The 27,760-nt window shown below is 47.8% G+C and overlaps 1 protein-coding gene across 3 annotated transcripts in view; it reads right to left on the bottom strand.

Annotated features, from left to right (window-relative positions):
- LOC129383766 (uncharacterized) overlaps window positions 1-27,760 on the bottom strand; it is a 644,189-nt gene that overhangs the window by 42,274 nt on the left and 574,155 nt on the right. For all 3 annotated transcript variants that reach the window (XM_055068539.2, XM_055068540.2, XM_055068538.2), the window contains exons 5-9: window positions 26,992-27,074; window positions 19,418-19,627; window positions 9,968-10,238; window positions 9,546-9,699; window positions 6,176-6,297 (exon numbers count right to left, since the gene is read on the bottom strand). In XM_055068539.2, coding sequence (XP_054924514.1) covers window positions 6,176-6,297; window positions 9,546-9,699; window positions 9,968-10,238; window positions 19,418-19,627; window positions 26,992-26,995 — 761 coding nt within the window. In that variant the 5' untranslated portion in view covers window positions 26,996-27,074. The remainder of the gene's footprint in view (window positions 1-6,175; window positions 6,298-9,545; window positions 9,700-9,967; window positions 10,239-19,417; window positions 19,628-26,991; window positions 27,075-27,760) is intronic.

Here is a 27,760-nt window from a genome sequence, read left to right as displayed (position 1 = left end):
GCTCTGCTGCACAAGCCTGTTCTTTTACCCGGGCTGCAGCTTCGCCACGGCGTGGACGGGCTCGTTCCTGGTTCTGCTCGTGGCGTTGTTAGCTGCCTGCTCCTAAGGAGAACGTATGACACGTGACCTACCCATTTCGAAGCCGGAGACAAAGTGCTGCGCGCGCGCTCGGCTGAGACGGAGAGCAACGACGTCACTACTGGCGCAGCTAATCCAACACCACCTAGATAGCACAAGGCCTTCTCACTCCGATCCATGACGTCATGTTACCTGGCCCGACTGCCACATAATCTAATGGGGATGATCCCGAGTAGGCACCACTGATTTTGACGTCACTGCTTTTATTACGCCAGCCTTGTGTATGGAAATTTCGGGCCAGGTAGCGTGACATCACGGATCGTAGGAAACAGGCCTTGTGCTATCGAGGTGGTATTGAGTAAACGCGCGTCTCTCTATCTCTTTTTTTTTCGCGCATGCACATGGGATTGTGCCGCAGGAGTTTTCAGCGTACAGGCGACACAGATGAACGGACGGACGAATCGTCTAGCCATACACAGCTTCGCTGTAAAAAAGTGGCCGTTATCCTTTATATTCATGACATATCTCGTAAGCTCAATGATTGAGAAAAAGCCGAATGCTGTGGTGATCCGGTTCTGGGTTTTGTGGTTCGGACTCGGGCGTCACAGAGAGGGTAGCTTACCAACACGATGGAATGCCTAAACCATGATAGCTGGCCTGTGATATCCGGGGCGTCGCACTAAGCTGACTAAGCGCACTCACGCCGTCGTCCCACTCTGTCGCCGAGAGTTGCTTGTCCGCGAGGAGATCAGGTCGGGAGGTTGTTAAGTCCTGGTCTACACTCAGCATTTTGGGCTTCAGCGAAATTTTATTGATTTAATGGCTGCTTTTGTTAGATACAACATGTGCGAACAATTTTTAGCTAAACGCGATGGTTCTCGGTCCGAGCACGGCGCTTTCCTGTGCCCGGTAATTGTGTGTGTACTTGTGTGTTCCCAGGGAGAAGGCCACAACGAAGCGAGTACTGGGATACCAAGCTGCAGTATGTCATTAGCCATAGATTATAGAAGGAACCCCGAGGCCACGACTGAACACCGACTCTTCGGGCAACCTGAGAACAGGTCACCATCATCCCCACAATTGGGTCAAAACCGGTTGACAGGAGTGAGATGGAAAGTACGACCAACGCCAATTGCCAACAGCTGGATGACAAGTGGCTCGATGAACGCAGCGCACTTAACTGCACAGTATAGGGTGAGTGTCTGGCTTCGCGCTTGAAACTCATCGCGTATTTCAGCGCTAAACTTTTCTAAACCGATACAGCGTAAACAAATGCTTAATGATATTGTGGTTGCTGCGTGTCACTGCAGAAAACAGCTTTCAGCATAGATTTGAACCAGCTACTGAAGCCAGACCTCGTACTTATGAGGTCTGGCTCATAAGCACGCCACCAGCTCCTATTCAGGAGCTAGTGGCGTGGAGCGGAAGCAGAACACCGCGCCTCTAATCTGAGGGTCGTAAGTTCGAATCCTCGTCCGAATCCACTACATCAATCAGGTTTGGAATGTCGCTTGACACTAAGCTTGGGAACCTCAATGCAAAATTTGGGAAAGGCAGGCCGGGGAACAAATAACTCACAACTATGGCATCGATTCCAGGAATAGCAGAGGAAAGGTCTTGGTAAAATTTTAGGAAAATATTACATTCAGAATAATAAATACATTCTCCAGGAAGCGCAGTAAGGTTAGTGGACCTGCAAAAGCCCTGAGGAGAAACGTCAAATGAAATATATCTCATACTCTCCACTGGGGCGAGTTCCAGGGGCGTGCCGTGGGCCACGGTTCATTGCAACGTGTCCACTTGCAAGGAGCAGCCAGCCGACATAAAGGACGCAAGACACTGGCCATTAGGCAGAGCGAGATTGGGAGTGAATGCGAAGTTGAGAACAAGATAGGCGCCGTCGGCGCTGATGTGGCAGAAAACAACGCTTCGAGGGTGCTCCGAGCATTCATGGTGCAGGCCTCCAGTACGAGTTGTGATTGGAGGCGCGAGTAAAGCAGGAAGCAGACGACAAGGCGGACCGATGCGAGAGCCGTGAAGGGTGCCCGCCATGATTAAATAAAGTTCGCCAAATCACAAGGAACTGGTCCTGCGTACTTGATGGATCGACATTATTTTACTAAATAAATCGAGATGGATTATTTGGAAGTTGAAATTGCGGCCAATTAGGCTACGACGAACTAACTTGCTTAGATTGGCAAGCTCAAGTCTAGTGTACACAATACTGCTGCATAATATTGCATATATTGCATAATACTGCACAATACATTGCTCGCGCACATAATAATAAGTGTAGTTTAAAACATGAAAGGAAAAAATTGACGTGACGTTACATAGGTGTAGAAAACCTGACATATAGTACGACACATTTTAGGGCAGAAGCTGCATGTTAAGGAGTTGCCTAAATTTATCTCTGTCCGCTTTCGTGACCTGCGGAAGGGAATTCCACAAGCGGAGGGCTCGTGGCAGAGCCGACGGATGAAGTACAGCCGTGTTTCCGTAGATCTGATGAAAACTTAACGCATTATTCAGTCATCGTGATATGCAGCTTGCACGTTTCAGCAGCAAAGATGATGACTTCATTTGATGAACACATTTATGTCGCAAGGACTGCAATGCCACGTCACGGCTACTACTTAGTGAATGAAGCGAAAGGTCAACTTTGATTTGAGTTATGCTTGACTGCCTATTATGAGTGCGGGAAATGAGTCGACAAGCTCGGTCTTGGATGGATTCCGAAATGCAGATTAAATATTCATCACAAAAAGAGCATATTGCGGATGCGAACTCGAGCTGGGGACGGACGAAAGTCAGGAAGGCTCATTTGTGGATGTTGGACGGGGATTCACGCAGGTTGCGACGAATGTATCCTAGTGTTTTTCTGAAGCCTTAGCGCATATGGTTGTTATACGAGAGGCCCAGGAAAGATGTGGTGTGAGATTAATGCCTAGATATTTGTACAGTGAAGCTTCCAATACTGGATCCGTACTTATACAATAAAGAAAACTTGAGTTAAACTGTTTGCGTGTTAAAGTCATTACTTTGCATTTAGAAAATTGCCAGGTGTTGCACCAGTCGCTAATGCGTTGGAGGTCACCTTGAAGAATAGGGTGGCCCTCAAAGCTGGTAAGTGGTCAGTATACTATACAATCATCGACAAAATTTTGCGTGTAGGAAGAGATGTTATTGGGAAGGTTGTTGATGCAAATTAAACAAAAGGCAATGGTCCTAATACACTACCCTACGGTACACTGGAAGTTACATAGGTGAGGGGTGATGTAAAATTGTTAACAACGGTAAATTGTTGACGACTTGTTAGGAAGTTACGGATCCAGGATTGTGTTAAAGACCGCGGGGCATTCATTATCAGTGCGGAACTTCATTTTCACCATCTAACGAAATATGGTGCGAACCATGGTCAGCTGATATTGCTTGCCAAAATTTTTAGGGATTGGACTTAAGAAAGTGAGGGTAGATCGTGAGAATATTATTTATCTTTGGCCTCACTTAAAGCTGTTTTAAACATAGAATAAAGCTGTCCGAAGCTGTGGGCGAGCCAGTGGGCTTTGCATTCGTGTATAAACGTTTCTTCTTATTCCTTAGCCTTCAAAAGTACTGGGTGAACCATGGGTTCGTTTTATCACCTGATATTTTTGATTAGCGGTACATACCTTTCTACTAATGAGAAGAGGATTTCCTTGAACAAAAGCCAGCTTTTTTTAACTGACCGAGCAGAAAACAAAGGTAATAAAGTATGAGAAAGAAACGTCTCAAGTTCTTCGTTTATTTTGTTATAGCCACGGATAGCTTTCATAGTGACGCTTGTAGGCTGCAAGGGGACACTGAGGGTAAGTTGAAAAAACTTATGATCACTAAAGTTTTCTAAGTAAATCACTTCACCGAATGTTTCAGGGGCGCTAGTAGGTCTAAAAGTTATTGCCACGGGTGGGTTGGGTAACCATTTGCAACAAATTATAATGTAACGTTAAAGAAATAAATTCACTTGACGATCGACAGGATGATTATAGTTTATTCGAATCTAACGGTGGACAACTAAAGTCTCCAAGGAGATAAGTAACATCAGCCTGACAGATGTTAATTGCCTTTGTAATGCTATTGCGCAGTTTAACGAGATAGCACTGGTTCGAATGAGGAGGGAGGGCGATAGCAGCCTCTAATTAACGCTTCGTGGTTACAGGTTAAGAATTCCACGCATACAATATCAATACACAAATTGGTGTTAATAATATGTGATCTAATTGTTCTCTTCCCCTCTTTTTCCAGCGCGGTCAAACCTGTGTATCTTAAAAGAATTATCGCGTGGGAAGATTTCATAACTGTTTATACCGGGATGGAGCCACGTGTCATTGAGAAAAAAGACATCAGAATTGTCAAGAAACAAGGCAACATGGTCGCGCTTGGGTGGCAGGTTTCTAATATTTGTGAACAACAGTAATAATGATGGTGCGGTTGTTGGTGACCCAGTTAGGATTGCGCGGTGTGATTTGTAGCTATCTGCTACAAACGACTGCAGCTTTACTGGTGTTCTAAAAAACCATCTGCATCCTCAATGCTCAGTCTGAATAGAAAGACTAAAAGGCTTGGATTCTCCCATAGAAAATGCTATCAAGTGCCTTCTCGCTTCTCGATTAGTTGGTGAAATATCTTCGCGGATAGAGAAGCTAGACCCTTTAAGTTCTCGCGCAGAAGACAGAGTGCTCCCTTTGTCTTTAAACAATGTCATTTTAGCTGTAACAGGCCTTTTCTTGTCTTCCGCATACTTCCCCAACCTATGAAATCTTTCAAATGAGAAGTCGACATTTCAATGCCCAATTTCTCGGAGTACAATTTAATAACCTTTTGTTCTGAAGCAGACCAGTCTTCTTTGGCTTCGTCTTCTAATCCAAAGAAGATCAGGTTAGACCGCTCATTCGGTTTTAGGCATTGTCGCATCTGGAAGTTATTTTATTCAGCCAATTAGATACGTCTCGCAACGTTTCAATACACGATTCAGAATCGGTAGCTGGTTGAGACGGGATAGCTGCCTCAAACGTCAATTTCTTTGTTTTTAGTAATTTAATTTCTCTCCCGGCGGCTGCGCGTTCTTTTTTCGCGTGTTTCAAGTCGTCCTGCAGAGTCTTTTCATTAGCTTCAGGCTAGCATATGGTTTCCAATGTAGCTGCCTGCCCCTCTTGGGTATTTTTAAAAGCGGCCAGCATAGCTTTGATGATGTCCTCCAGCCTACTGAAACTTTCCAAGGTGGCAGCAAAGGCATCTGCTCAGCCTTGGACATGGGTCCGGGATTTTGTTCAACGTCGCCCGCGAGGACAAGTAAGAGCTCAAACAAGTCAAAACACATTTTCGATAAGAATTCGACTGACCGTTTGAACGCGTCAGTTCATACTGTTGGGCACGACACCACTATAATACAGTAACCACTAGTCTTAGCAGAAGCAGCACCCTCAAGGTAACTAACCTGCAAATACGGCATTCGTTAGGAACGCAGACTTGAAATGCTGTCGTGCCCGAATCGAACGATGACTGGCTGGCCTTTAAATCCCCAGCCGCCAGTGTCGAATATAGTCGTAGCGGTTCCTGGTTTCCATCGAGCAGTCGGACGACGTCGATGCTGGACGATGCGTTCGTCGCCGCCGGACAGGCAGGAAGTGGGCCAATTTCACCATGCTGGTTAAGCATGGTGAAATTGGTTAAGGTCAATTGGTAAAAGTTAAGCAAGTTCGTCTGGGACCATGATTCCGCAGAGAAAAGAAAGGTGAAAGACTGCCAGGTCAAGCCCCTGATTCGGCGCCTTCACTTGTTGGAAACCGATTTGAACAGATCTGGCTGTTTACATTTACATATTTACAAAAGGAGCGAAGTTAAGAAGACGACATGGCGCAGCTGTCATCATCAACCATATCGTCCGTTGTTCGCGGGCAGCAATGTGTTGAGAATAAAGGAGGAGGAAGCGCATTCACCACGGGCCAGGGGGCACGGGGTTCTGATGAAGGAGCCGCACCGAGCAATCATAACCGACGGACGCGCAGTTGCTTCGTTCCTTACAGCAAACACGCCAAGTGCGAGACACAGCACTCACTTAAGAAGGTAGTTGGCCGTATCCGCAGTCTTGTTGGTGTCACTTACTGCGGTGACCTGAAATCCAAGGGCGCGGTGCCCTTTCTTGTCCGTTCCGAGGGCATCCTGGCGGTTCTTCAGCTCCTGCAAAGGCCAAGATATGAACATGTAACCGCGCGACTGTCGCCTCCATATCTGGTAAAGACGACGCAAGCTCACGTATATATAGCTCGAGAATGGCACATATATAGCTCGACTATTTATTTATTATATGAACGGGAAGAAAGGGAACCGAGGGGCCATATTGTTATTAATCATATCATAAGAAGCCAACCAAGACACCAAGGACAACATAGGGCAAATCACTTGCACTTACTAATTGAATTAAGAAATCAGAAATAAATGGAGATAAAAGTGGACGAAAAATCAACTGGCTGCAGGTGGAATACGAACCCACGTCTTCGCATTAAGCGTGCGATGCACTTACCAGTGGTGCTACTGTGGCACTGTTTTCCCATCCAATTTCTGGGCATTTGTTTTACTACAAGAACTCAAGCCTTCCGATATTCTGCGTTCGCACTTTCTGCGGATGCATGACCTACCGAAGTTTTGCGGGAGTGGCTCTGCTATCCAGTTTCTTGAACTCCAGAATCACTTCTACGTCTAAAATGTGAGTGACCAACTCTCTCTCTCTCTCTCTCTCTCTCTCTCTCTCTATATATATATATATATATATATATATATATATATATATATATATATATATATATAATCATAAGAAGCCAACAAACACTGACACCAAGGACGACATAGGGGAAATTACTTGTGCTTAATACATGAAACAAAGAAACGATAAATTAATGGAAATTAAAGTGGATGAAAAATTAATGCGAAGGTTGTGGGTTCGGTTCCCACCTGCGGCAACCTGTTTATATATATATATATATATATATATATATATATATATATATATATATATATATATATATATATATATATATATATATTGGTGTATTCTGACGAAGGCCGTTCCACGGCCGAAACGTTACAACATTAAAGATGCAATTTTCATAAGTGTGCTCCTTCGTTTATTCAACTACCTATGCACCCGACCTACAGAACTTTTCCTTGAAATATATATATATAGCTGGAATGCAATCTATATATATAGCTCGAGAATAGCCGCTCCCGAGATCGCGCAGCACCATGACTGGCTGGCCTAAATAAACTGTGGCCACGGTGGCTACTTCAGGACGCGCCGCCCGCAAATTGGTGAACCGGACGACCGAACCTAGCCATGTCATCGTCAACGCACCGACTCCAACTCGGCGAGAGTGACGTGGCCTCACGCAGTCCGGCACACGTCCCGCGGTTGTAGGTTGTCCGGGAATTCTACATCGACGTGCCGGACATATGGTTCCTTAACAGCCACTTCCGTATCAACAAGGTTCCAGGCTCCGGCTGCCACCTCTCGGCCCTACGGGCAGCCGTTCTTGCTCACTACGTCCCGTCGAGCATTCAGTCACAACTCTCACCATTTGAACCGTCGCGTCATTCCGCGTCTTGTCTCACATCGCGTGCGTCCACCCGTGCCGATCGCCACCACGCGCCGGCCCCAGTATCAAACCTCTACTCAAACCGTGAGCCTCCTCCCCATCTCAACGGCAGCTGCGCGACAACTCTTTCCAAGTAATTCACTGGGCCAAAAGCAAGCGCTTCCGGCTACTATACAGCCCGCCGCCCTCCTTCCTTGGACGTTACCACAAGCTATTCGCTTTCTGTTCGGGGACACCTCACTCATCACTGATTTAGAGGCTCTCCCACCGGCTCCACTAGGCGCAAATTAAACTCTTCCAGCGACGCCACAAACAAAACGTTCGTGATGGCTTCAGCGACCACCGCAACCATAATGCTATCAGCATTCTAGATTTCGCCGCATGATGCAGCAGGCGAGCCTTCCGATCTTTTGTGCTCGCGTTTTCCGCGGATGCATGACCTACCGAAGATTTGCAGGAGCAACTCTGCCATCTGGTTTTTTCAACTCGAGAATCACTACTACGCCTACAACATGAGTGACGAGCACTTGCGCTATCTCCACGCAAGTCGCAAGCTGTCAGACGGTCTTGTTTCGGAGCTCCAAGTTCTACCAGGCCCGGGCATCTACGAGAATCTGCGGAGGTCGTGATTTCGCACTATGACGTCAGTGTGACTGAGCCTCGTTCACAACGCACGCTGCCGATTCTGCCTGGTACATCTCTCTCGGATTGCGTGAACTCGGCACTACCAACGACATCTGCTTTCCGTAGCCCCTCTGACGAAATCCCTGGCAAATTACGCATCAAACGAGCAGCGGCCGGACTGAGCACGCCATCTCGAGACCAACGTCTTGCTGGTCTTCAAAATTCGCCGGCCTACACAACCGTACCTGCACCTGAAATGGAGACGCAGCATGAATCAGCAAAGGCAACAAGGCACAGCCGCACTCGCAGTTCTCCACCAATGCCACCGTTGCACGCCGTTCGACGACGCCATCTTCTGTGTTGTTCCCCTCAACCGCCCTAACGCTCGGCACGCGCCAAGAACCAGCCAATATGACTGAACTCTGTTTGCCGAAGTACAGCGCAATGTGCGCGCACACGTCGACAACGCAAGATGACGCCCTCAACGCACAAGACAATCCGCGCTGTGACCAAACACTATCAGCCACGACTACCAGAGGGCTATTTGTGCTCTTCGCCGCAACACGGACTTTACCTAGACTTCTTAACGGACGCTACGAATTGCCACTCGTGTATATAAGCTCGCAGTCTGCCTTCTTTCTATGCGCGAGCCTTTTGCACATATTTCAATCGCGACTCGCATTAGGAGGAGTGTTTTGTAGCAGCAGGACTATCGCCTTCAGAGCCTGTGACGAAGACGCCGGCTTACGTGCATGTAACGCGAGAATGGAACACGGTGGAGCGCTCGACCTGAGCGGCGGCGGTAGCGGCCGCTCCCGAGATCCCGCGGCACCATGGCTGGCCGGCCTAAATAAACCATGGCCACGGCGGCCGCCTCTCGCCGCCACTGTCCACAAACATAATTTATGGGACACAACAAAACGCCTGGAAAACATGAAACGTTCGTGATCTGTAAACACTGCTGCTGAGAACATGAAAACAAGATTTTTATAGAAAGTACTACTATTGCAATTACTAAAAAATATAGCGCATGTAAATCGAAAAGTGCCCAGACGTTATAGAGAAGAAATGGCAGCTCTGACAAGCGAACAAGATGTGTACAGCTGGTGTACGATCATGGCGATATGGCGATAAGCCCGCAAGAGCTGCCACGAGAACGCACGGAGAGGTGAAATATGCCACGGCCGATTTCCCTAAAACCTGCGTACTGACCGTGAGGAGCTGCAGCTTGTCGGTGCTCTTGATCTCACTTGGGCTTGCCCAGACGTGCAGGATTCCGTAGTGGTAGATGCGGTCGTTCCACAGATTCCGAAAGCTGCTTTGGGCGTCGGATGTTTTCAGCTGATCGGCGATCATCTTTCCGTACCTAAGCCGACCAGCAATTACACCATTAGAGTAATTCTTCAGCGTTACCCGTAATGTTAATGCTTCCCCAAGCCGAATATAGTGAGTACACACGTTGCAAAAATATTGGCAACGGAGAACGAGGGAGCATCCACTCAGATTTCGCACCTACGAGTGCCAAGGTATTGTGGTGCCCTTGTGCACCCCCAGAGAAAAGGAATGAACATGTAAACCCCATCCTACCGGCAACAGAAATATCCTTGGGATCATGGAGTGAAGCGAGCAGGTACCTGTAGTCAAATGAAATGCCGTAGCTCGTCTTGCTAGTGGCGTCCGCCTCCTTCACCTTGGCACGAAACGCGCCGAAGCTGAACACGTCGCGCGCGCCTCGGAATTCTTTCTTGGCGGGCTCGTAGTAGGCCGTGGTGTAATACAGGAGGTCGCAGAGGCCGTCTTCCGGGTACACATATTTGTTGAACGCCCGGTGGCTAATTGTGCACAGCAGCAGGTCCTCGCTGGCAGTGCGCGGCTTTCGATCCGTGCGTGGCGTGGCCGCCGGTTCTGCGCGCATCCACACGCGCGCATAGAAAACGTGTCCCGAGTCCCGACGTCAGTATTTGACGTACAATTACTTAGTGGCACCAAGTGCAGGGGACGTACTAGAATCAGTAACATAAACAGTCGATCGGTCAATGAAATCCTTATTCATGCGCTATAAGCTAGGGAAGCAAGAAATACGCAGCAAATATCGAAGCTGATTATCCAAATAACCGAAAGGATTTCGGACCGCGCTAAGTTATCTCCGCAACCTTTTGGATCACTGAAGTGTGTTGGGCGAGCCAACAAGTATAAGTTGACATGCTTCAGACCTGCTTGGTGCACTATTGATTAACGAATAACGTAGTGATATATAATGCGTTTTGAAGGGGCGGCAAATTCTGGGCTGTAAATAATAATGTCACGTGGTGGTGACGTTGAAGAAAGAACACAGTAGCAATACTGTGAACAAGAAAACTAACTTTTATTGGGCGAACCTGTGCCCACAAAACAGGCTACACTTATAGCGCAACGATAGCGGCGAACACGCTCGGCGATCGTCGAAAATCTGCTCATCGGGTCAAGCGCGTCGGCTTTTATAGAGCAGTCGTCGAATGTTCCAGACTAATCGTTTGGACCCGCGTGCTTTCCACAAAGTTCTACACCATTCGCGCTACGCGATGAAATCAGATAACACAAGGTTCGGCGACAACAGACAGCCGGGTAGAAGCATCGATAACTTTCCAGAAACGTCGGATACATGCAGGCGCGTCCCGCGCTGTGCGATTGCATTTGTTAAGCGGCGAAACGTGGTCGCCCGATAAAGATAAGTACACGTATCAATACCCCCCTCTTAAAAAGCATCGACCCGATGCTGCAAACAAACGAAGGTAATAAACAAAAGCACTCGTAGCAAAGAAAAGAACAAAATGACGAAGTTCGTCAGCGTCCGTAAAAGGGTTTAAGGCGCACCACGTGGACCACTTCAGATCGTGCGCGGCGCCGCTGTGAATGCGAGATGCCGTCTGGCACGACCTCATAGTCCAGAGCGCCAATACGTCGGATGACCTTGTAGGGTCCGAAATAGCGTCGGAGTAGTTTCTCACTGAGTCCTCGTCGGCGTATCGGGGTCCAAACCCAAACACGGTCGCCGGGCTGGTACTCAACAAAGCGTCGTCGGAGGTTGTAGTGTCGGCTGTCGGTCCTCTGTTGGTTCTTGATCCGTAGGCGGGCGAGCTGTCGGGCTTCTTCGGCTCGCTGGAGATAGCTAGCGACGTCAACATTCTCTTCGTCAGTGACGTGGGGCAGCATGGCGTCGAGCGTCGTTGTCGGGTTCCTGCCGTAAACCAGCTTAAACGGCGTGATCTGTGTTGTTTCTTGCACCGCCGTGTTGTAAGCGAATGTTACGTACGGCAGGACGGCATCCCAGGTCTTGTGTTCGACGTCGACGTACATCGCTAGCATGTCGGCGAGGGTCTTATTCAGCCGCTCCGTAAGACCATTCGTCTGCGGGTGGTAGGCCGTGGTTCTCCTGTGCCTTGTCTGACTGTATTTCAGAATGGCTTGGGTGAGCTCCGCTGTAAAGGCCGTTCCTCTGTCGGTGATGAGGACTTCTGGGGCGCCATGTCGAAGCAGGATGTTTTCGACAAAGAATTTCGCCACTTCGGCTGCGCTACCTTTCGGCAGTGCTTTAGTTTCAGCGAAGCGGGTGAGGTAGTCTGTCGCCACGACGATCCACTTATTTCCGGTTGTTGACGTCGGAAAGGGTCCCAGCAAGTCCATCCCGATCTGCTGGAATGGTCGGGAAGGAGGCTCGATTGGCTGTAGTAATCCGGCTGGCCTTGTCGGCGGTGTCTTGCGTCGCTGACAGTCTCGGCATGTTCTGACATAACGGGCGACGTCGGCGGTCAGGCGCGGCCAATAATACTTTTCTTGTATCCTCGACAGTGTCCGGGAAAAACCGAGGTGTCCAGCGGTCGGATCGTCATGTAGGGCGTGCAATACTTCTGGACGAAGTCCTGACGGGACAACAAGAAGGTAGTTGGCGCGGACTGGTGAAAAGTTCTTCTTCACGAGGAGATTGTTTTGAAGCGTGAAGGAAGATAATCCGCGCTTAAATGCCCTGGGGACAACGTCGGTGTGCCCTTCCAAATATTCCACCAGGCCTTTTAGCTCCGGGTCTGCCCGTTGCTGTTCAGCGAAGTCTTCCGCGCTTATCATGCCAAGGAAGGCGTCATCTTCGTCATCTTGCGGCGGCGGGTCAATGGGGGCGCGTGATAGGCAATCGGCATCGGAGTGTTTTCGTCCTGACTTGTAGGTTACAGTGATGTCGTATTCTTGTAGTCTGAGGCTCCACCGTGCCAGTCGTCCTGAAGGATCCTTTATACTCGCTAGCCAACACAACGCGTGATGGTCACTGACGACTTTGAATGGCCTGCCATAAAGATAAGGGCGAAATTTAGCTGTAGCCCAAACGATGGCGAGGCATTCCTTTTCGGTTGTAGAATAGTTGCCTTCCGCTTTTGACAGCGACCGGCTAGCGTAAGCTATCACCTGTTCGACTCCGTTTCTCCTCTGGACTAGAACGGCACCGAGGCCTAGGCTACTGGCGTCAGTATGGATTTCTGTGTCGGCGTACTCGTCGAAGTGCGCAAGTACCGGCGGCGACTGCATGCGTCGTTTGAGTTCTTCAAATGCGTCGGCCTGCGGCGTTTCCCACTTGAACTCAACATCACATTTAGTTAGACGTGTCAACGGCTCGGCGATGCGTGAAAAGTCCTTGACAAAGCGCCTGTAGTAGGCACACATGCCAAGGAATCTACGCACTGCCTTCTTGTCGGTGGGCTGCGGGAACTTTGCGATGGCAGCTGTTTTCTGGGGGTCGGGGCGTACTCCGGATTTACTGATGACGTGGCCTAGGAACAGAAGCTCGTCGTAAGCGAAGCGGCATTTTTCTGGCTTCAGAGTGAGCCCTGATGACTTGATGGCCTCTAGTACTGTGGCAAGCCGCCTAAGGTGATCGTCGAAATTTCCGGCGAATACAACGACGTCATCCAAGTAAACGAGACAGGTCTGCCATTTCAATCCCACTAAAACCGTGTCCATCACGCGCTGGAACGTTGCAGGCGCCGAGCACAGTCCAAATGGCATAACCTTGAACTCGTAGAGGCCGTCTGGGGTGATGAAGGCGGTCTTTTCGCGATCTCTTTCGTCGACTTCTATTTGCCAATAGCCAGACTTGAGGTCCATCGAGGAGAAATACTTAGCGTTGCAGAGCCGATCCAATGCGTCGTCTATCCGTGGAAGGGGGTATACGTCCTTCTTCGTGATCTTGTTCAGACGACGATAATCGACGCAGAAACGTAGGGTTCCGTCCTTTTTCTTCACCAGGACAACAGGGGATGCCCATGGGCTTTTCGACGGCTGGATGATGTCGTCGCGCAGCATTTCGTCGACTTGTTCTCTTATAGCTTCGCGTTCTCGCGGCGAAACTCGGTAAGGGCTTTGGCGGAGTGGTCGAGCGTACTCCTCGGTGATTATGCGATGCTTGGCGACTGGTGTTTGTCGAATCCTCGATGTCGTCGAAAAGCAGCTTTTGTATCGTCGGAGCAGACTTCTGAGCTGCTGTTGCTTAATCACTGGGAGACTTGGATTAATGTCGTAGTCTGGTTCGGGAACCATGGTCGTCGGGGTAGATGCGGCGGAATCCGAGAGGACAAACGCATTACTTGTTTCCAGAATTTCCTCGATGTACGCGATCGTCGTGCCCTTGTTGAGGTGCTTGAACTCCTGGCTGAAGTTTGTCAGCAACACTTCAGTTTTCCCTCCATGCAGTCGAGCGATCCCTCTTGCGACGCAAATTTCACGGTCTAGCAGTAGACGTTGGTCGCCTTCGATGACGCCTTCTACGTCAGCGGGTATTTCGGTGCCGACCGAGATAACAATGCTGGAGCGGGGCGGGATGCTCACTTGGTCTTCGAGCACATTCAAGGCGTGGTGACTACGAGGGCTCTCCGGCGGTATCGCTTTATCTTCCGACAGCGTTATTGACTTCGACTTCAGGTTGATGATTGCGCCGTGTTGGTCCAGGAAGTCCATACCGAGAATGACGTCTCGTGAACACTGTTGGAGGATAACGAAGGTGACAGGGTAAGTCCGGTCGTGAATGGTAATTCTTGCCGTGCACATTCCTGTCGGCGTAATCAGGTGTCCTCCAGCGGTCCGAATTTGAGGGCCTTCCCATGCAGTCTTAACCTTCTTCATCTGGACGGCGATGTGTCCACTCATGACTGAGAAATCGGCGCCTGTGTCGATTAAGGCGGTGACTGCGTGGCCGTCTAGAAGCACGTCGAGGTCGGTGGTTCTTTGTCTTGCGTTGCAGTTGGGTCTTGGCGTCGGATCACGGCTGCGTCGTGTTGAATTGAAGCTAGTACGTCGCGTCGTGAAGTCGTCTTTCGTCGGTGCAGTCTTGGCTTCCCGACTTCCTCGGGACGGCGGCGTGTCGTTATTATGTCGTCGAGATGGTTTCTTCGGCGTCTTCGTCGGCGGCGGAGGATCTTCGTCAGTTCGACGAACAGCAACCGCACCTCCATCGGTTGCTGCTTTTAGTTTTCCGGATATGGGCTCGCAGACCGGCCCCGGGCTGGGCCAGTGTATGGTCGGCGCTGCGGCGACAGGTAACGGCCTGGTGACGGCGAACGGGACGGTCGTCGAGGGCTCCACTGAGTGGCGGCGAGGTAGTCGGCGATATCGCGAGGTCGTTCGCCAATCTGTGGTCGCGGCGCGTTCACGGCGAACCCTCGGAGTCCCATCTCCCGGTATGGGCATCGTCGGTAGACGTGACCTGCCTCTCCGCAGTGGTAGCAGAGCGGGCGGTGGTCAGGAGCGCGCCAAACGTCAGTCTTCCTCGGGTAGCTGCGCTGGGCGACGGGTGGGCGTGCTGGCGGCGGCGGTGGTGGTCGACGGAATTGCGGCGTTACGGGGCCCTGGCGCGGTAGTGGAAAGGGACCTTGACGGCGGGCGACGGCGGCGTAGCTCATCGCTTGCGGCTGAGGCTGCGGTGGTTCTGGTTGCACCTCAGGAACTCCAAGCGATCGGTGCACCTCTTCTTTTACGATGTCGGCGATCGAAGCCACTTGAGGCTGCGACGAAGGCAAGACCTTGCGCAGTTCTTCGCGCACAATGGCCCTGATGGTCTCGCGCAGATCGTCCGTGGCCAGTGATTGAATTCCTGCGTAGGGGGTAGAGCTTGTACGGCGGTTGAATTGCCGGTTCCGCATTTCGAGTGTCTTCTCGATGTTCGTCGCCTCACGAAGAAACTCTTCGACGGTCTTCGGTGGGCTTCTTACCATCCCGGCGAAAAGTTCCTCCTTCACACCACGCATGAGTAGGCGAACTTTCTTTTCCTCGGCCATATCCGGGTCGGCGTGGCGGAACAAACGGGTCATTTCTTCCGTAAAGATGGCAACGTTCTCGTTTGGTAGCTGCACTCGGGCGTCCAGCATAGCTTCGGCCCTTTCCTTGCGCACGACACTTGTAAAGGTGCACAGGAAGCCGCTACGGAACAGGTCCCACGTAGTCAAGGTCGACTCCCTGTTCTCAAACCACGTTCTGGCGGAGTCTTCTAAGGCGAAGTAGACATGCCGCAGCTTGTCGTCGGAGTCCCAGTTGTTGAATGTCGCGATTCGCTCGTAGGTCTCCAGCCAAGATTCCGGGTCTTCAGTCGCTGCTCCATGGAAGGTCGGTGGGTCCCGGGGTTGTTGTAGGATAACGGGGGACGCTGGGGCAGCCATTGAGGTTGTCTTGACCACGATCTTCTTTGTCGCCTCAGGAAGATGTCCGTGCTCTGGGGGCAGGCCTTGCAGTCTGCGGCTAGCACGCTGGTCTTGGGCGGTGTCGGTTTTGTCCTCGGGCTTCGGGCTTGGATCGCGGCTTTGCGGGGGCGTTCGGTACATGAACGCACAAGCACCTCCACCAGATGTCACGTGGTGGTGACGTTGAAGAAAGAACACAGTAGCAATACTGTGAACAAGAAAACTAACTTTTATTGGGCGAACCTGTGCCCACAAAACAGGCTACACTTATAGCGCAACGATAGCGGCGAACACGCTCGGCGATCGTCGAAAATCTGCTCATCGGGTCAAGCGCGTCGGCTTTTATAGAGCAGTCGTCGAATGTTCCAGACTAATCGTTTGGACCCGCGTGCTTTCCACAAAGTTCTACACCATTCGCGCTACGCGATGAAATCAGATAACACAAGGTTCGGCGACAACAGACAGCCGGGTAGAAGCATCGATAACTTTCCAGAAACGTCGGATACATGCAGGCGCGTCCCGCGCTGTGCGATTGCATTTGTTAAGCGGCGAAACGTGGTCGCCCGATAAAGATAAGTACACGTATCAATAATAATAAAAATAAAAAATATGTACAAGATTTTCTCTGGTTGCGCTGTAGGTATTATCAAAACGCCGAAACTTCCACCTGTGTGTGTGCGTGTTACTGTGGAAATTACACAAGGCACGTGTTTCTCCATCACGAAGTTTAAAGGTGGTGGCCTTGTTACGGTCTTTACAGGTAAAGTTACTGAACACTTTGTTTCCTATTCGTTTGCCTGTAAGCTACAGCGCATCCAATGTTTCCACATTATGCTCGGTAAACTGAATGTGCCAGCTAGCTTGTATTCGGCAAAGTGGGCACTGTGTTATGGGTCACGTGTGGGCAAAATTTATTGTGTGGGGCCTAATGATGGCCATTATTAGCACAAACCAGCGGCTGCATTCGCAGCCGCCAAGGCAGCTGGTGCACTGCTACACAAAAGGAAACAAAAACGCCAGAAATGTTACCTGCAAAAAATTAACAAGAATTGATACAGGATCAACATTGAAAAATGAAACAACCACATACGAGCAAAGCGGTAAATCTGCATTAATGAGTATAACGTGTACATATTTATGAAGTCAAAACGAGACACTGGGGAGGAAAGCCAGGAGAAAGAAAGCAATCAAACGGTGACCGCGTTCACTGCATTCGCAATAATCAGTACATAGATCTCATTCTGGACGTAAAGGCACCCTCAGCGGCCGCGTTTACTACCTTCACAAACAGTTGATTTCATTCAGTAACTGTTAGTGTCAAATAACAAAAAAAAAAGAAAAATATAAGCGGCCAGAATTTGAAAATTTGTGATTTATTACGAGGAATAAAAAAATTAACATAAATGTTCCAAAGGATCTGTGTTGGCCATCGGAATGCAATTCTGCACGCTTGCACAAGTCTGCTGTTGTTTTTTTCACTGGCAGTGTTTACCGCCTTGCTTCCTTAGGTATTATTTTGTCTGCCTAATCACGCTGTTTGTGCTCGAAAGTCTCGCAGCTAATTTTACGGAGTGAATTGTAACGAAAAAGTTCCAACACACATGTTGAAATCTTTGTGAGGCGAAACTTTCGCGAAGCGCTTACTAAACTACTATAACTTTTCCCATTTCACTCCTGCGTCTTTGGCGTGACGGAAACTGGCTCACGCATGTGCTCTCGTGTACCGTGCTGCGCAATGCGACGTATCGTATCTTTTCTTTTTTTTCATTCTTTATTTATTTTGAATCTACAAGCCGCTTCATGGCCAGTCGCTCGTTGGGGTTATGCGCCATAGTATGGAAATCACCAGCATTATCAGCCCCAGCCTATTTTCTATGTCCACTGCAGGACGAAGGTGATCTCCCAGCGATCTCCAATTACACATGGTTTGCGCTAGCCGATTCCAACTTTAAGCTGTAAATTTCTTAATTTCGTCCCCTTACGTAATTTTCTGCTGTCCTCCACCAGCCCTTCGCTTCCCTCGGTACCCATTCTGTAAATATAGTTGTCGACCGGTTATCTGCCCCATTCATTACATAGCCTGCCCAGCTCCATTTTTTTCCCGCTTAATTTCAACTAGAACGTGGTCTATGCCCATTTTCTCTCTGATCCCCACCAATCTCTTCCTGTCGATAAACGTTACGCCTAACATTTTTCGTTCCATCGCTCATTGCTCTTAACTTGGTCTCGAGCTTCTTTATTAACCTCCAAGTTTCTGCCCCATATGTTAGCAGCGGTAGAATGCAATTATTGTACACTTTTCAACGACAGTGGTAAGCTCCCTGTCAGAATTTGGTAATTGCCACTGTATACACTCTAACCCGTCTTTTCGTGTCCACTGTGAGTAATTGACCTAGATAAACGTACTTCTGCACATAGTCTAGAGGCTCACTGGCGATCCTGAATTCTTGCTCCATTGCCAGGCTAATGAAGATTAACTTTGTCTTCTGCCATATTAATCTTCAACCCTACTCTTACACTTTCATGGTTAAGGCCCTGAATCATTTGTTGCAATTCATGCCCAGTGTTGCTTACCAGGGCAATATCATCTGCGAACCGATCTACCTCCCGATTCTTGACCAATTCCGTACTGTGGTGTATGACACTGCACCGCAAGATTTTTCGCCTATACCGCGTTCATCAATACGTGGTGACAAGTTGTGGGTCTTACGTGCCAAAAACATATCATTATGAAACACCGTAGTGAGGGACTGCGGACTCATTTTGACCACGTGGGGTTCTTTAGCGTGCACAATATGCACAGTAAGCGGGCGTTTTTGCACTTTGCCCCTATCGAACTGTGGCCTCAGCGACCGGGATTTGATCTCACGACCTCCTGCTTAGCAACGCAAAGCCAAGGCCACTAAGCAACTACGGCAGGTATGCGGTATTCAAATCAAAGCTAGTTGGTGTTGGCACGATATGTATCACTCGCTTTTTGACCAACCCCCCGTGTGTGGGTCAGTGCCATAGTATGAAAATCAGCACCACAATGAACACGCGGGTATGCTTCTTGGCCGATTTCCGGTTTTGGGTTTGTGCCCCAGTCGTGATGTGCACCATAGTATGGGAATCAGTCAGGAACACGCGGCAATCATCGGAAAGCGCTAATTGGCGTTATCACGTGAGAAGTATGTGCGATCGTGCCTTAATGGTTAGAGCATCGGGCTGCTGGCCGTGGGGGGGGGAGTGTCGGCGAGATTCGATTCATACCGCCGGATGCGAATCTACTCTGCAAATCCCGACTAGCTACCGATCGACCACACTGAAATTGGAATAGTAGCCAAAGAAACTTTCGCTTAAAGAATGACTGTCCCGGGTGTTTGGACGGAACGCGTGACCCATGCTTACCTTGAAATTTGTCCGGAGTTGGGCTAAAGGTAATGCCCTCAGTAGTGCGGCGAGCGCGTTTTGTGGTCGTTGTCGTCTTTTTCTGGACCACCAAGCTTCCACCAGTTCCTCCACCTCCTCCGGTTTCTCCGCCTCCTCCACCTCCTCCCAATGAACCCCCTTCGTTTCCGGAGTCGTCAGATTTCTCACCATCACCTCCATCCCCTTCACCTGCGTACCAAGCGACAAACGGTATAGAACTCAATTGGCACAAGAACATGCCTGGACTTAGAAGGAGAAGCATCAAATTAGTATATTATTGGCTATTGGATATTTTTGACGCAAGGTCCAGGTGTGGCCAAAGAGTTCCAAGGCTATTGAGTTGTCAATGGTGCATGAACTGTGAAGTGTGCAAATAATATGGCTGCACGGAGGCCTAAAACATTCACTGAGAAGTGCGTGAATTATATATGTATTAAATCTTTAATAATGACATGTGAGGTGTGATATGGGCTATGAACATAAAAAGTATGCAACGAGGAGATGACAAAATAACGGATACGGGTGTAAGTATAGCACTAATGCATCAGGAGGACCTTCAACGGAGAAGCTGGAGGCACGTGCTTTAAAAAACACTTTATCGTAGCGCCAGCCTCAAGCGAGAGGATGTGCTACTAATCTCTTGGCTTTATGATTTGGAAAGTGTCAACATCGTCTAAAAGTTCAGAACGGCTTTACTGTGAAAAAAACGTTTTTTTGCCAAGAAGCATTGTCGGATACAGTAGGATTTGCTGTCGGTGCGCTGAAGGAAAGTGCTTTTCTATTTTAGTGTGTACTTGCCAAGACCTGGAGGACAATCAGCATCTCGCCACATTTGCCACAGAGAGGAGGTTCATCACCGGTCAACAGGTAAGTTTTGTGTCATATGTGTTGCCTATTATAAGTCGGCAGAAAATGACCTCACTTCGCCACATTTTCGTTATTGGAGGTTAATTTCCCAAAGGTGGGTTTATTACCTGCACCTAATTTGATGTTTCCGTGTCCATGTTTTCTTGCCAATAACGTTTTAGTTTTTTGTGTGTGTGTTAAAATGGCAGGAACGGCTATGGAAGTGTTGCTAGATTTCGTTGTCACGGACGTGACAATTTCATCTGCAAGCACGTTGCCTTCGATGCCTCTATGCCATGTACCCAGCGTAAGTTGATGTGTTGGTTAGTTGAATAAGTAACCCAAAGCGCTGAATAAAGATAATTCATTACATAGGTTTTGTGTTTATGCAGGGTATTGAGCTGGTCGGTTCATAGATTCAGCAAAATTTTTAACTGCGCGAGGGAGACAGGACAATAGAAACATAGACGCACACACAAAGTGCAGACTTCCCAAGCGGCGTTATTTCGGGGGGGGGGGTAGGGAATTTATGAGGTTCTACAAAAAAGAAAAACAAGGAACGATCCCGACGAAATTGTGCACGAGGTAGTGACAAAAAATAGCAAGACGACGTGTGCATTAAGAGTGCGGGAGAGTCGTACTGTGCCCATCTAAGAATTCTATTTCTTTCCTTGATAATGATAAAAAAGGGGAGCTAAGGCAGTCGTCACCCCTTTAGCGATGTGGAATGCCTCGTTAACTTCTCTTTAGATTTTGCCTTTGAAAAGAAATTAAGTCTGCTCCAGGTACGGCAAACGGCTTTTGCTGCCGCATCTCTTGCAGTGCAAGGGGAGATTACTGCCCGTGCCGGTGCACATGAAACGCTTGTGTTCCTGTGCCCGCAGAGGCCAGTTTGACCTATGTAGGTTGGGCCGCACGACAGAGTGTAGCAAGTATGTGACACCCCCTCGGACATAATCTTGGTTAGCCCGCCAAGCTCGGTGGCCTGCCAAAGCTCGGCAGGCAACATTGGTCGCCGAGCCACAATAAACACCGACGAGCACGGCGGCTCGCCGGTCAGTAATCATTCAGCACCACCACGCTGCGGGGCGTCCGTCTATCGGAGGGTGCCAGGAGCCCTCCCTTGTTCACGACCCGGGGTGGATTGTGACTCGGTATCTCGTAGATAATATTAGAGATGCATTTAGTGAACTTGTTCTGATGGTTTTTCTTGGGTGAGCTATACTCCCTATTTGCCTTAATCACTTAAGTTTGGACACTTTCTGAAGTATGCAAGGCGCTGAGAAAACGACGCGAATCCCAAGTCTTTCTGCAACCTTCTTAATGTTACGGGGTAGACAATGCAAGTATGGCACGACAAAAGGTGGTTTTTGGTAAAAGTGTTGCTATTTCATCAGTAGAGTTTAGCTTTTGAAGCAGGCTCTTGGATGTATTCTAAATTAAGTGTTGTTGGTAGCCATGTGGTTCTCCTTAATCAATTAATGGGTGAAATTCATATCTTGCCCCTCAGAGGAGAGGGAGTTAAGAACATTAGTGACACCACTGTCAAGGTCAGTATTGAAAGAATGATCCAAAATGACTAAAAAAGTCTTCGACATAGTGAAACACACGTAACACTTGAAGTTCTTTCTGCAGTCGTCTATCAAAAAAGGTAATAAAAATGTCACACAGCGGAGGAGCAAGCGAGGAACCAATACATATACCAGACATTTGTACATAAAAGGGACCGCGTGAGAGGTGGCTGTGGTGCTTAGGTAAAACTAACAGTTCCAAAAATGCACTGTTCTAATGCCAGATGTATTCTAAAAACTACCTCGCCATGCTCTTCGACACTTTCCATGATGGCCATATACAGTCCCTAATGCGGTATCAACAGACAGGGCCGTAATACCCAAGGACATTCCTTTATCAGGGCTTGCACAAGGTCGTCAGTGCTGGCAATGAGGTACGGAATATGTCCCTTAGTTTTGTTGAGGTGTTTCTTCAGAAACGAACCCACGACACTCCGCCAACTGTCCTTCACTGAAATAATGGCGTGGAGCGGGCATTTCTCCTTGTGTGTATTGCCAGTTATATAAATTCCATACCTTCACGAAATAAGGCCAGTTGGAAGTCTGCGCTTTGTGTGTGCGTCTGTGTTTCTATTCATGTCCTGTATTCCTCGTGCAGTTTAAAATTTACCTGAATATAGAAACTCTCACGGCTTTTAAGGGGTCTGACTACGATTGCCTTTTGTAGCTTTCGTTTCCTGACGTGTTTCACAGCCGGCAATACTGCATATGCCTCTGCCGTTAAGATACTTGTTTCAGTTTGTAAAACGTCGTATTATGAAAATGAGGGACCGACTGCTGCATAAAACACGTTGGCTTGCGAGTTTAGTGCACCGGTAAAAAATTCTGGGCATCATGAATGTTTTGCCTGAAATTGGAAGTGCATTCTTATGTGTTTCTTCGGAGCATGTTTAGTGATCTCTGCCAAATATGGCGATAACAGCTTCGCTTGAGCCATAAGACGATGTTCAAGCAGCCCATTTCTTCGCTAAGGTTCCTCATATCAGAATGACTGGCTCTCTCTCCGCAGTTTAATTATTAAAGAGTGTCGTAGAGGTAATATAATTTACGGTTGAATAAGAAGGATGCTCAATGTTCACGTGTACTCTCATAAAGTACGTAAAACTGGTATGTGACCAGTGAAAATGAAGAGACCGCTCATTGCACTCGATGTAGAGGCTCTGGATCGGACTTGCCCTGAAGGTGCCAGTCGCGAGACGGATGCGCATATGGTCAACGGGGCCTAAAATGTTTTAATACTCTTGGCATTACATAATGATAAATAACATCGTAATCAAGGCATGAATGGAGATGACTGTTATACAATTCGGAAGGTATTTCCAATTCCTACCCGGAACTGTGCGCGACGGAAGTTTTAAAATCTTGATTGCCTTCAGGCATTTCGTCCTGATATGCTTAATAGAGGGATAAACGTGAGCTTAGAGTCTGAAATAGTTCCTAGGAGTTTATGTTTACTGCTCACAGAGAAGGCATCTCCACTGCTTTCAATAGTTGGGACTGGCGTTACGCCTCTTGTTCGAAAAGAATACGCAAATGCTTTTCTGGGTGTTTAAACCCATTTTCATATGCCCATGCGGACAAATTACCTGGGTGGTTAAACGCATTTTTATTTGCCCATTACGACAATTTATTTATTCTAAGCTGCACATGCCGTTTGCACATATGTTGCATGCTTTAAAACTTATCTGCACATCATGGTGCGCAGAATGACTGTGTGAAGTGAATTCATTTGTACAATTAAGTACGTTGCTTTGCGGGACACCAGTTCTTTGAGTGAAGGGCCTAGGTAAAGCATTACCCACTCTTACGTGGAATGCGTGGTTAGACAGGTAACTTTCAATGATGTTCAACAGTTTACCGTGGATACCCGGTGCCGAAAGATATCGTAAAATTCCGAAGTGCCATATGGCATCGTAGGTTTTCTCGACGTCTAAAAGTACAGATAAGGAGTACTGTTTATGGATGAAGGCGTCCCTCATATTTACCACTATGCAGAATCCATAGTTAACTGACATGCCTTTCCTGAAACCGCATCGGGTCAAGCAATTTATTGTTCTCCAGAAAGCGCAACAGGTGCCAATTTACCATCTTCTTGAGCAACTTGCAAATGCAGCTCGTCAACGCAATAGGCCTAGAACTGGTGGATAAAAAAATGGGTCTTTGCGCTCTTTAAGTACTGAAATTAGAAAAGCTTTTTCCCAAGCGTACAAAATATACACTGAAGAAAATATGGCGTCGAAAAAGGACAGGAAAGCTTTCTGGGTTTAAGTGTCATTCATACATGATACAATCAGATTCCGGAGCCGATTTGTTACAGGCGTTCAGGGATGCCTGGAGCTCTGCTAAAGGGGCGATTGTATGTCTCGTTTGGCGCGCATTGGCGTTCCAAAGGCTGTCGTTCTACTCGTGGTTTGTATCTAAGGCATGTTTAAGAATAGTGCTAAGAACTGTACATGTAATGAAAATGCACAGCCGGAAGATCTGCCTGGTCTTCGAGGATATCTCCTTCAGTATTTAACAGAGGTTTGACTGCCGTCCTTTTATTCTATTAACTCTGTTCCATACACTTCGCTCGTCTGTATTAGACACTGTGCCAGGAATATACTTTTGTAAACTTTCTACCCCAGCTTGTTGACGCGTCCTTCTCCCTTGCGATTTTACATGCTCGAAATTAATTAGGTCTTCCCCAGTTGAAGCATCGCGCAGGCGACTCGACGCTTTGTTTTGATGTTTACGCTCTTTCCTACATTCTTCATTCCACCACGAAACTGATCGTTTGGTAGTCACTCCTTTTCTTTTCGGGATGCATTTAAATGCAGCATCAATAAGGAAAGTTGTGAAGTATGCAACATCATCCTCTGTGCTTAGGGCGCAGATGTCATCCCACGAAAAATGCGTGAGTTCTTGGAGCAGCTTGCAGTCGGATGATCCCACCTTCCACCGAGGAATACGTGGCGAGCCTTGCTACCGTTGCGATTTTAACAACATTCAACTTGAGTAAAATAGAAAGCTGGGCGAGTGGGAATGGATGCACTCTTTGGATCGATGCGGAAAACGACGGAAACACAAAAAAGGAAATATAGGACAAGCGCTGCCTAACAAACTGAAGTTTATTATGAAAAATGCAAAAACGGAATACGGCATGCGCGTGCTCATGTCAGTAGGTCAGCTGGAAGGAATCCCCAAGCAAAATCTGTTTCCTAGTTTTTGAGACGCACGCCTGCTGATTTATTGCATGTGACATAAGGACACGTACACGCAGACGGAGTCTTCGTTTTATGCGTTTTTCTTAATAAACTTCAGTTGTTAGACAACTCTTGTCCTGTGTCTTTTCTTTTTGTGTTGCCGTCGTTTTCCGTGCTGATGCAAATAATGCATTCCACAGGAGGCGCCTCATTAGCGTTGGAGATTCTATGCTCAGATCTGTGGAAGAGTATGTTTTGTAAGCAGTGCAGTAAAACGTTGGTTCCTTCTTATTCAGCAGGCATGCCTCAGTTGAAAAAAGAAAATTTTCAATTAATCGGCCCCTTGCATCGTGCGAGAGTCCTCCCAGAGTGTGTTGTGTGCAAATAAATATCCAAGAAACACATCAGGTTTATGAGTAAAACGAGAACAAGACAAAATTACCTGTTTACATGCAAACATTCTTCGTTGACTCCAGAACTACCTTCGTGGACCCTCCCAAAATGTTGTGATGAACGGAATCGAATCGGCAACGTTTCTTTGTTTTCAGAGATTGTTCAGGGGTCTCTGCTGGGGCCATTGCTATTTCTGATATTTATTAATGATATGGGCATCATCACAACGTCACAAATCAGGCTTTACCCAGGTGACTGTTGCATATAGAGTAATCAATAATGGGTCCGATGAATTGGCGTTACACGCGGACCTCGACAATATATGTACTTGGTGAAACACATCATTCATATCTTTAAAGGCAGTTACGCAATTCATACGCTTTTATCGAAAACGCGTTTCACTTCCAGCCCGATACCATTTGAATAATCAGCCTATCCCATAAACAAATTAAACAAGACGTATAGGTGTAACCTTTCCATTAGCTCTAGCTTGTTATCGTAACATAGAAACAATAACTTTCAAAGCGGCATGCACTCTTAACTTCAACCTTAGAAGTTTCTGACGTGCACCTCAAGACCTAAAGGAAAGTTTATATTTATCGAATGTCTGGACTATTCTTGAATGTGCACTCATTGTGTGGGATCCACGTACCGAAAATCTTGTTGACCACCTGGAAGCAATTCAGAATACTGCCGCTCGATCTGTCACCTATAATTACGGCTTTTCTAGCAGTGTCACTGAAATAAAAATCTCGTTTGGCCGCCCTAACCTTTCATCACGACGGACAGTTGCCCGCATTACTCTCCTACGCGACGTGTATCTTAATCGCGCACCCATAACCAAGGACACCTACGTAGAAGCACCAGCCTACACATGCAGTCGCTATGACCACCGATTAAGATTAAGGAAATAGCTGCGCTTTGCCCCCTGTAATATCAAGCATTGGAATCGACTACCACGGGCGTTGTGGCACTGATGCGCGTAGAATGGTTCGCCGCAGTTGTGCGCCAGCATGCACTGAAGGGTCAGAGCCGCGTTTGTGTCCTCTGTTCGACCTAGTGCTGCAATATACATATTTTTTCTACGTATTCTTATATACTATCTTTGATGCAGCTCTTGAGTGCCCTATGGACGATGTATCAAGTGACCACCGTGACACTTGCGCTTGTTAGTTTTTTGTCATGGGCTCCGCTTTGGGACCGCAGCATAGGACAGTTATTTTAGCGCGATTGGTGCATCCTTTGCATTGTTACCTGCCTACCCCCCGCTGTAATGCCTTTGGGCGAATGTAGGTAATAAATAAATAAATTAAATAAATAAATAAATAAAGAAATAAATAAATAAATAAATAAATAAATAAAACGAACTAAATAAATATCTATTAAAGCCCATTTTAATAATTAGACGTTCAAATCGTTACTTATTACTTCAGAAAATGAAGGCCACAAAAACAAAATTAGTGTGGCGCCGGAACCTCGGAAATATTTTAGGCATCACTAACAGTCAAATGCTGTTACATTGAGCTGACGGGTTTGACGGCAGTGGAATCCAACTTACCCATGCTTGTTGTGATGAAATACACGGCGGCGCATCCCAGAAGTAGAAGCAGCAGTAGAGCAATGATAGACCTGAACTTCTTCCTGTATGGATAGAGTGGGAAATGGGAGGTCCGAAAAAGTTAGCGAAGTTGCTATTTTAATGCGCTAAAGGGGCCCTACAAAGGCCCAAGAAACCTTGTTGGCGGCCACCGACAGCATCTTCACGATGCGGCGATTTCGTGCACCTCGTTCATGGACGGAACGTCGACTTGCGGCACTAGCTATCATTGCTTAAATATGTAATGTTCAATTTACGTTCACGCGATGCGATTACTGTAAAAAAAAACTAGACCTAAGAGAGTTGAAATACGGGCCAGTAGGTACGTCATTTACATGAAAAACCAGTCAAATGTTGTATTTTTAACTGGCTTTTCCTATATGTAAGGTTTTTCAACGACGTTAATTACCATCTGATAATCACGACAACCACGCTGAAGCACGAAAAGAAAAATACCATAAGCATACCGAGCACATGGCGCACCAAGTTCCATCTCGCGGAAGTTGTTTTAAAACCCGCTGTTGGTAACCACAAGACCGACGCTATCAACAAGCTGAGCTGGCTTGGCAACCATTGTGCGCAAAGTTCTGCGTGACCTCAGTGCCCTGCTGCTATTGGGCGCCGCAATTCTACGTTACGGGGAGTGTAATTTGGCTTCTAGAGCAACGCCACCTACATATCACATGCCTATGAACTGTGAACTCTATGAGGTCATGCTAATAGGGCCAAT

Source organism: Dermacentor andersoni, chromosome 9 (assembly GCF_023375885.2).
Source record: "Dermacentor andersoni chromosome 9, qqDerAnde1_hic_scaffold, whole genome shotgun sequence".
NCBI classification, from domain to species: Eukaryota; Metazoa; Arthropoda; class Arachnida; order Ixodida; family Ixodidae; genus Dermacentor; species Dermacentor andersoni.
Note: the sequence above shows the minus strand (reverse complement) of the source record. Positions and strands in the feature narration are given on the sequence as shown.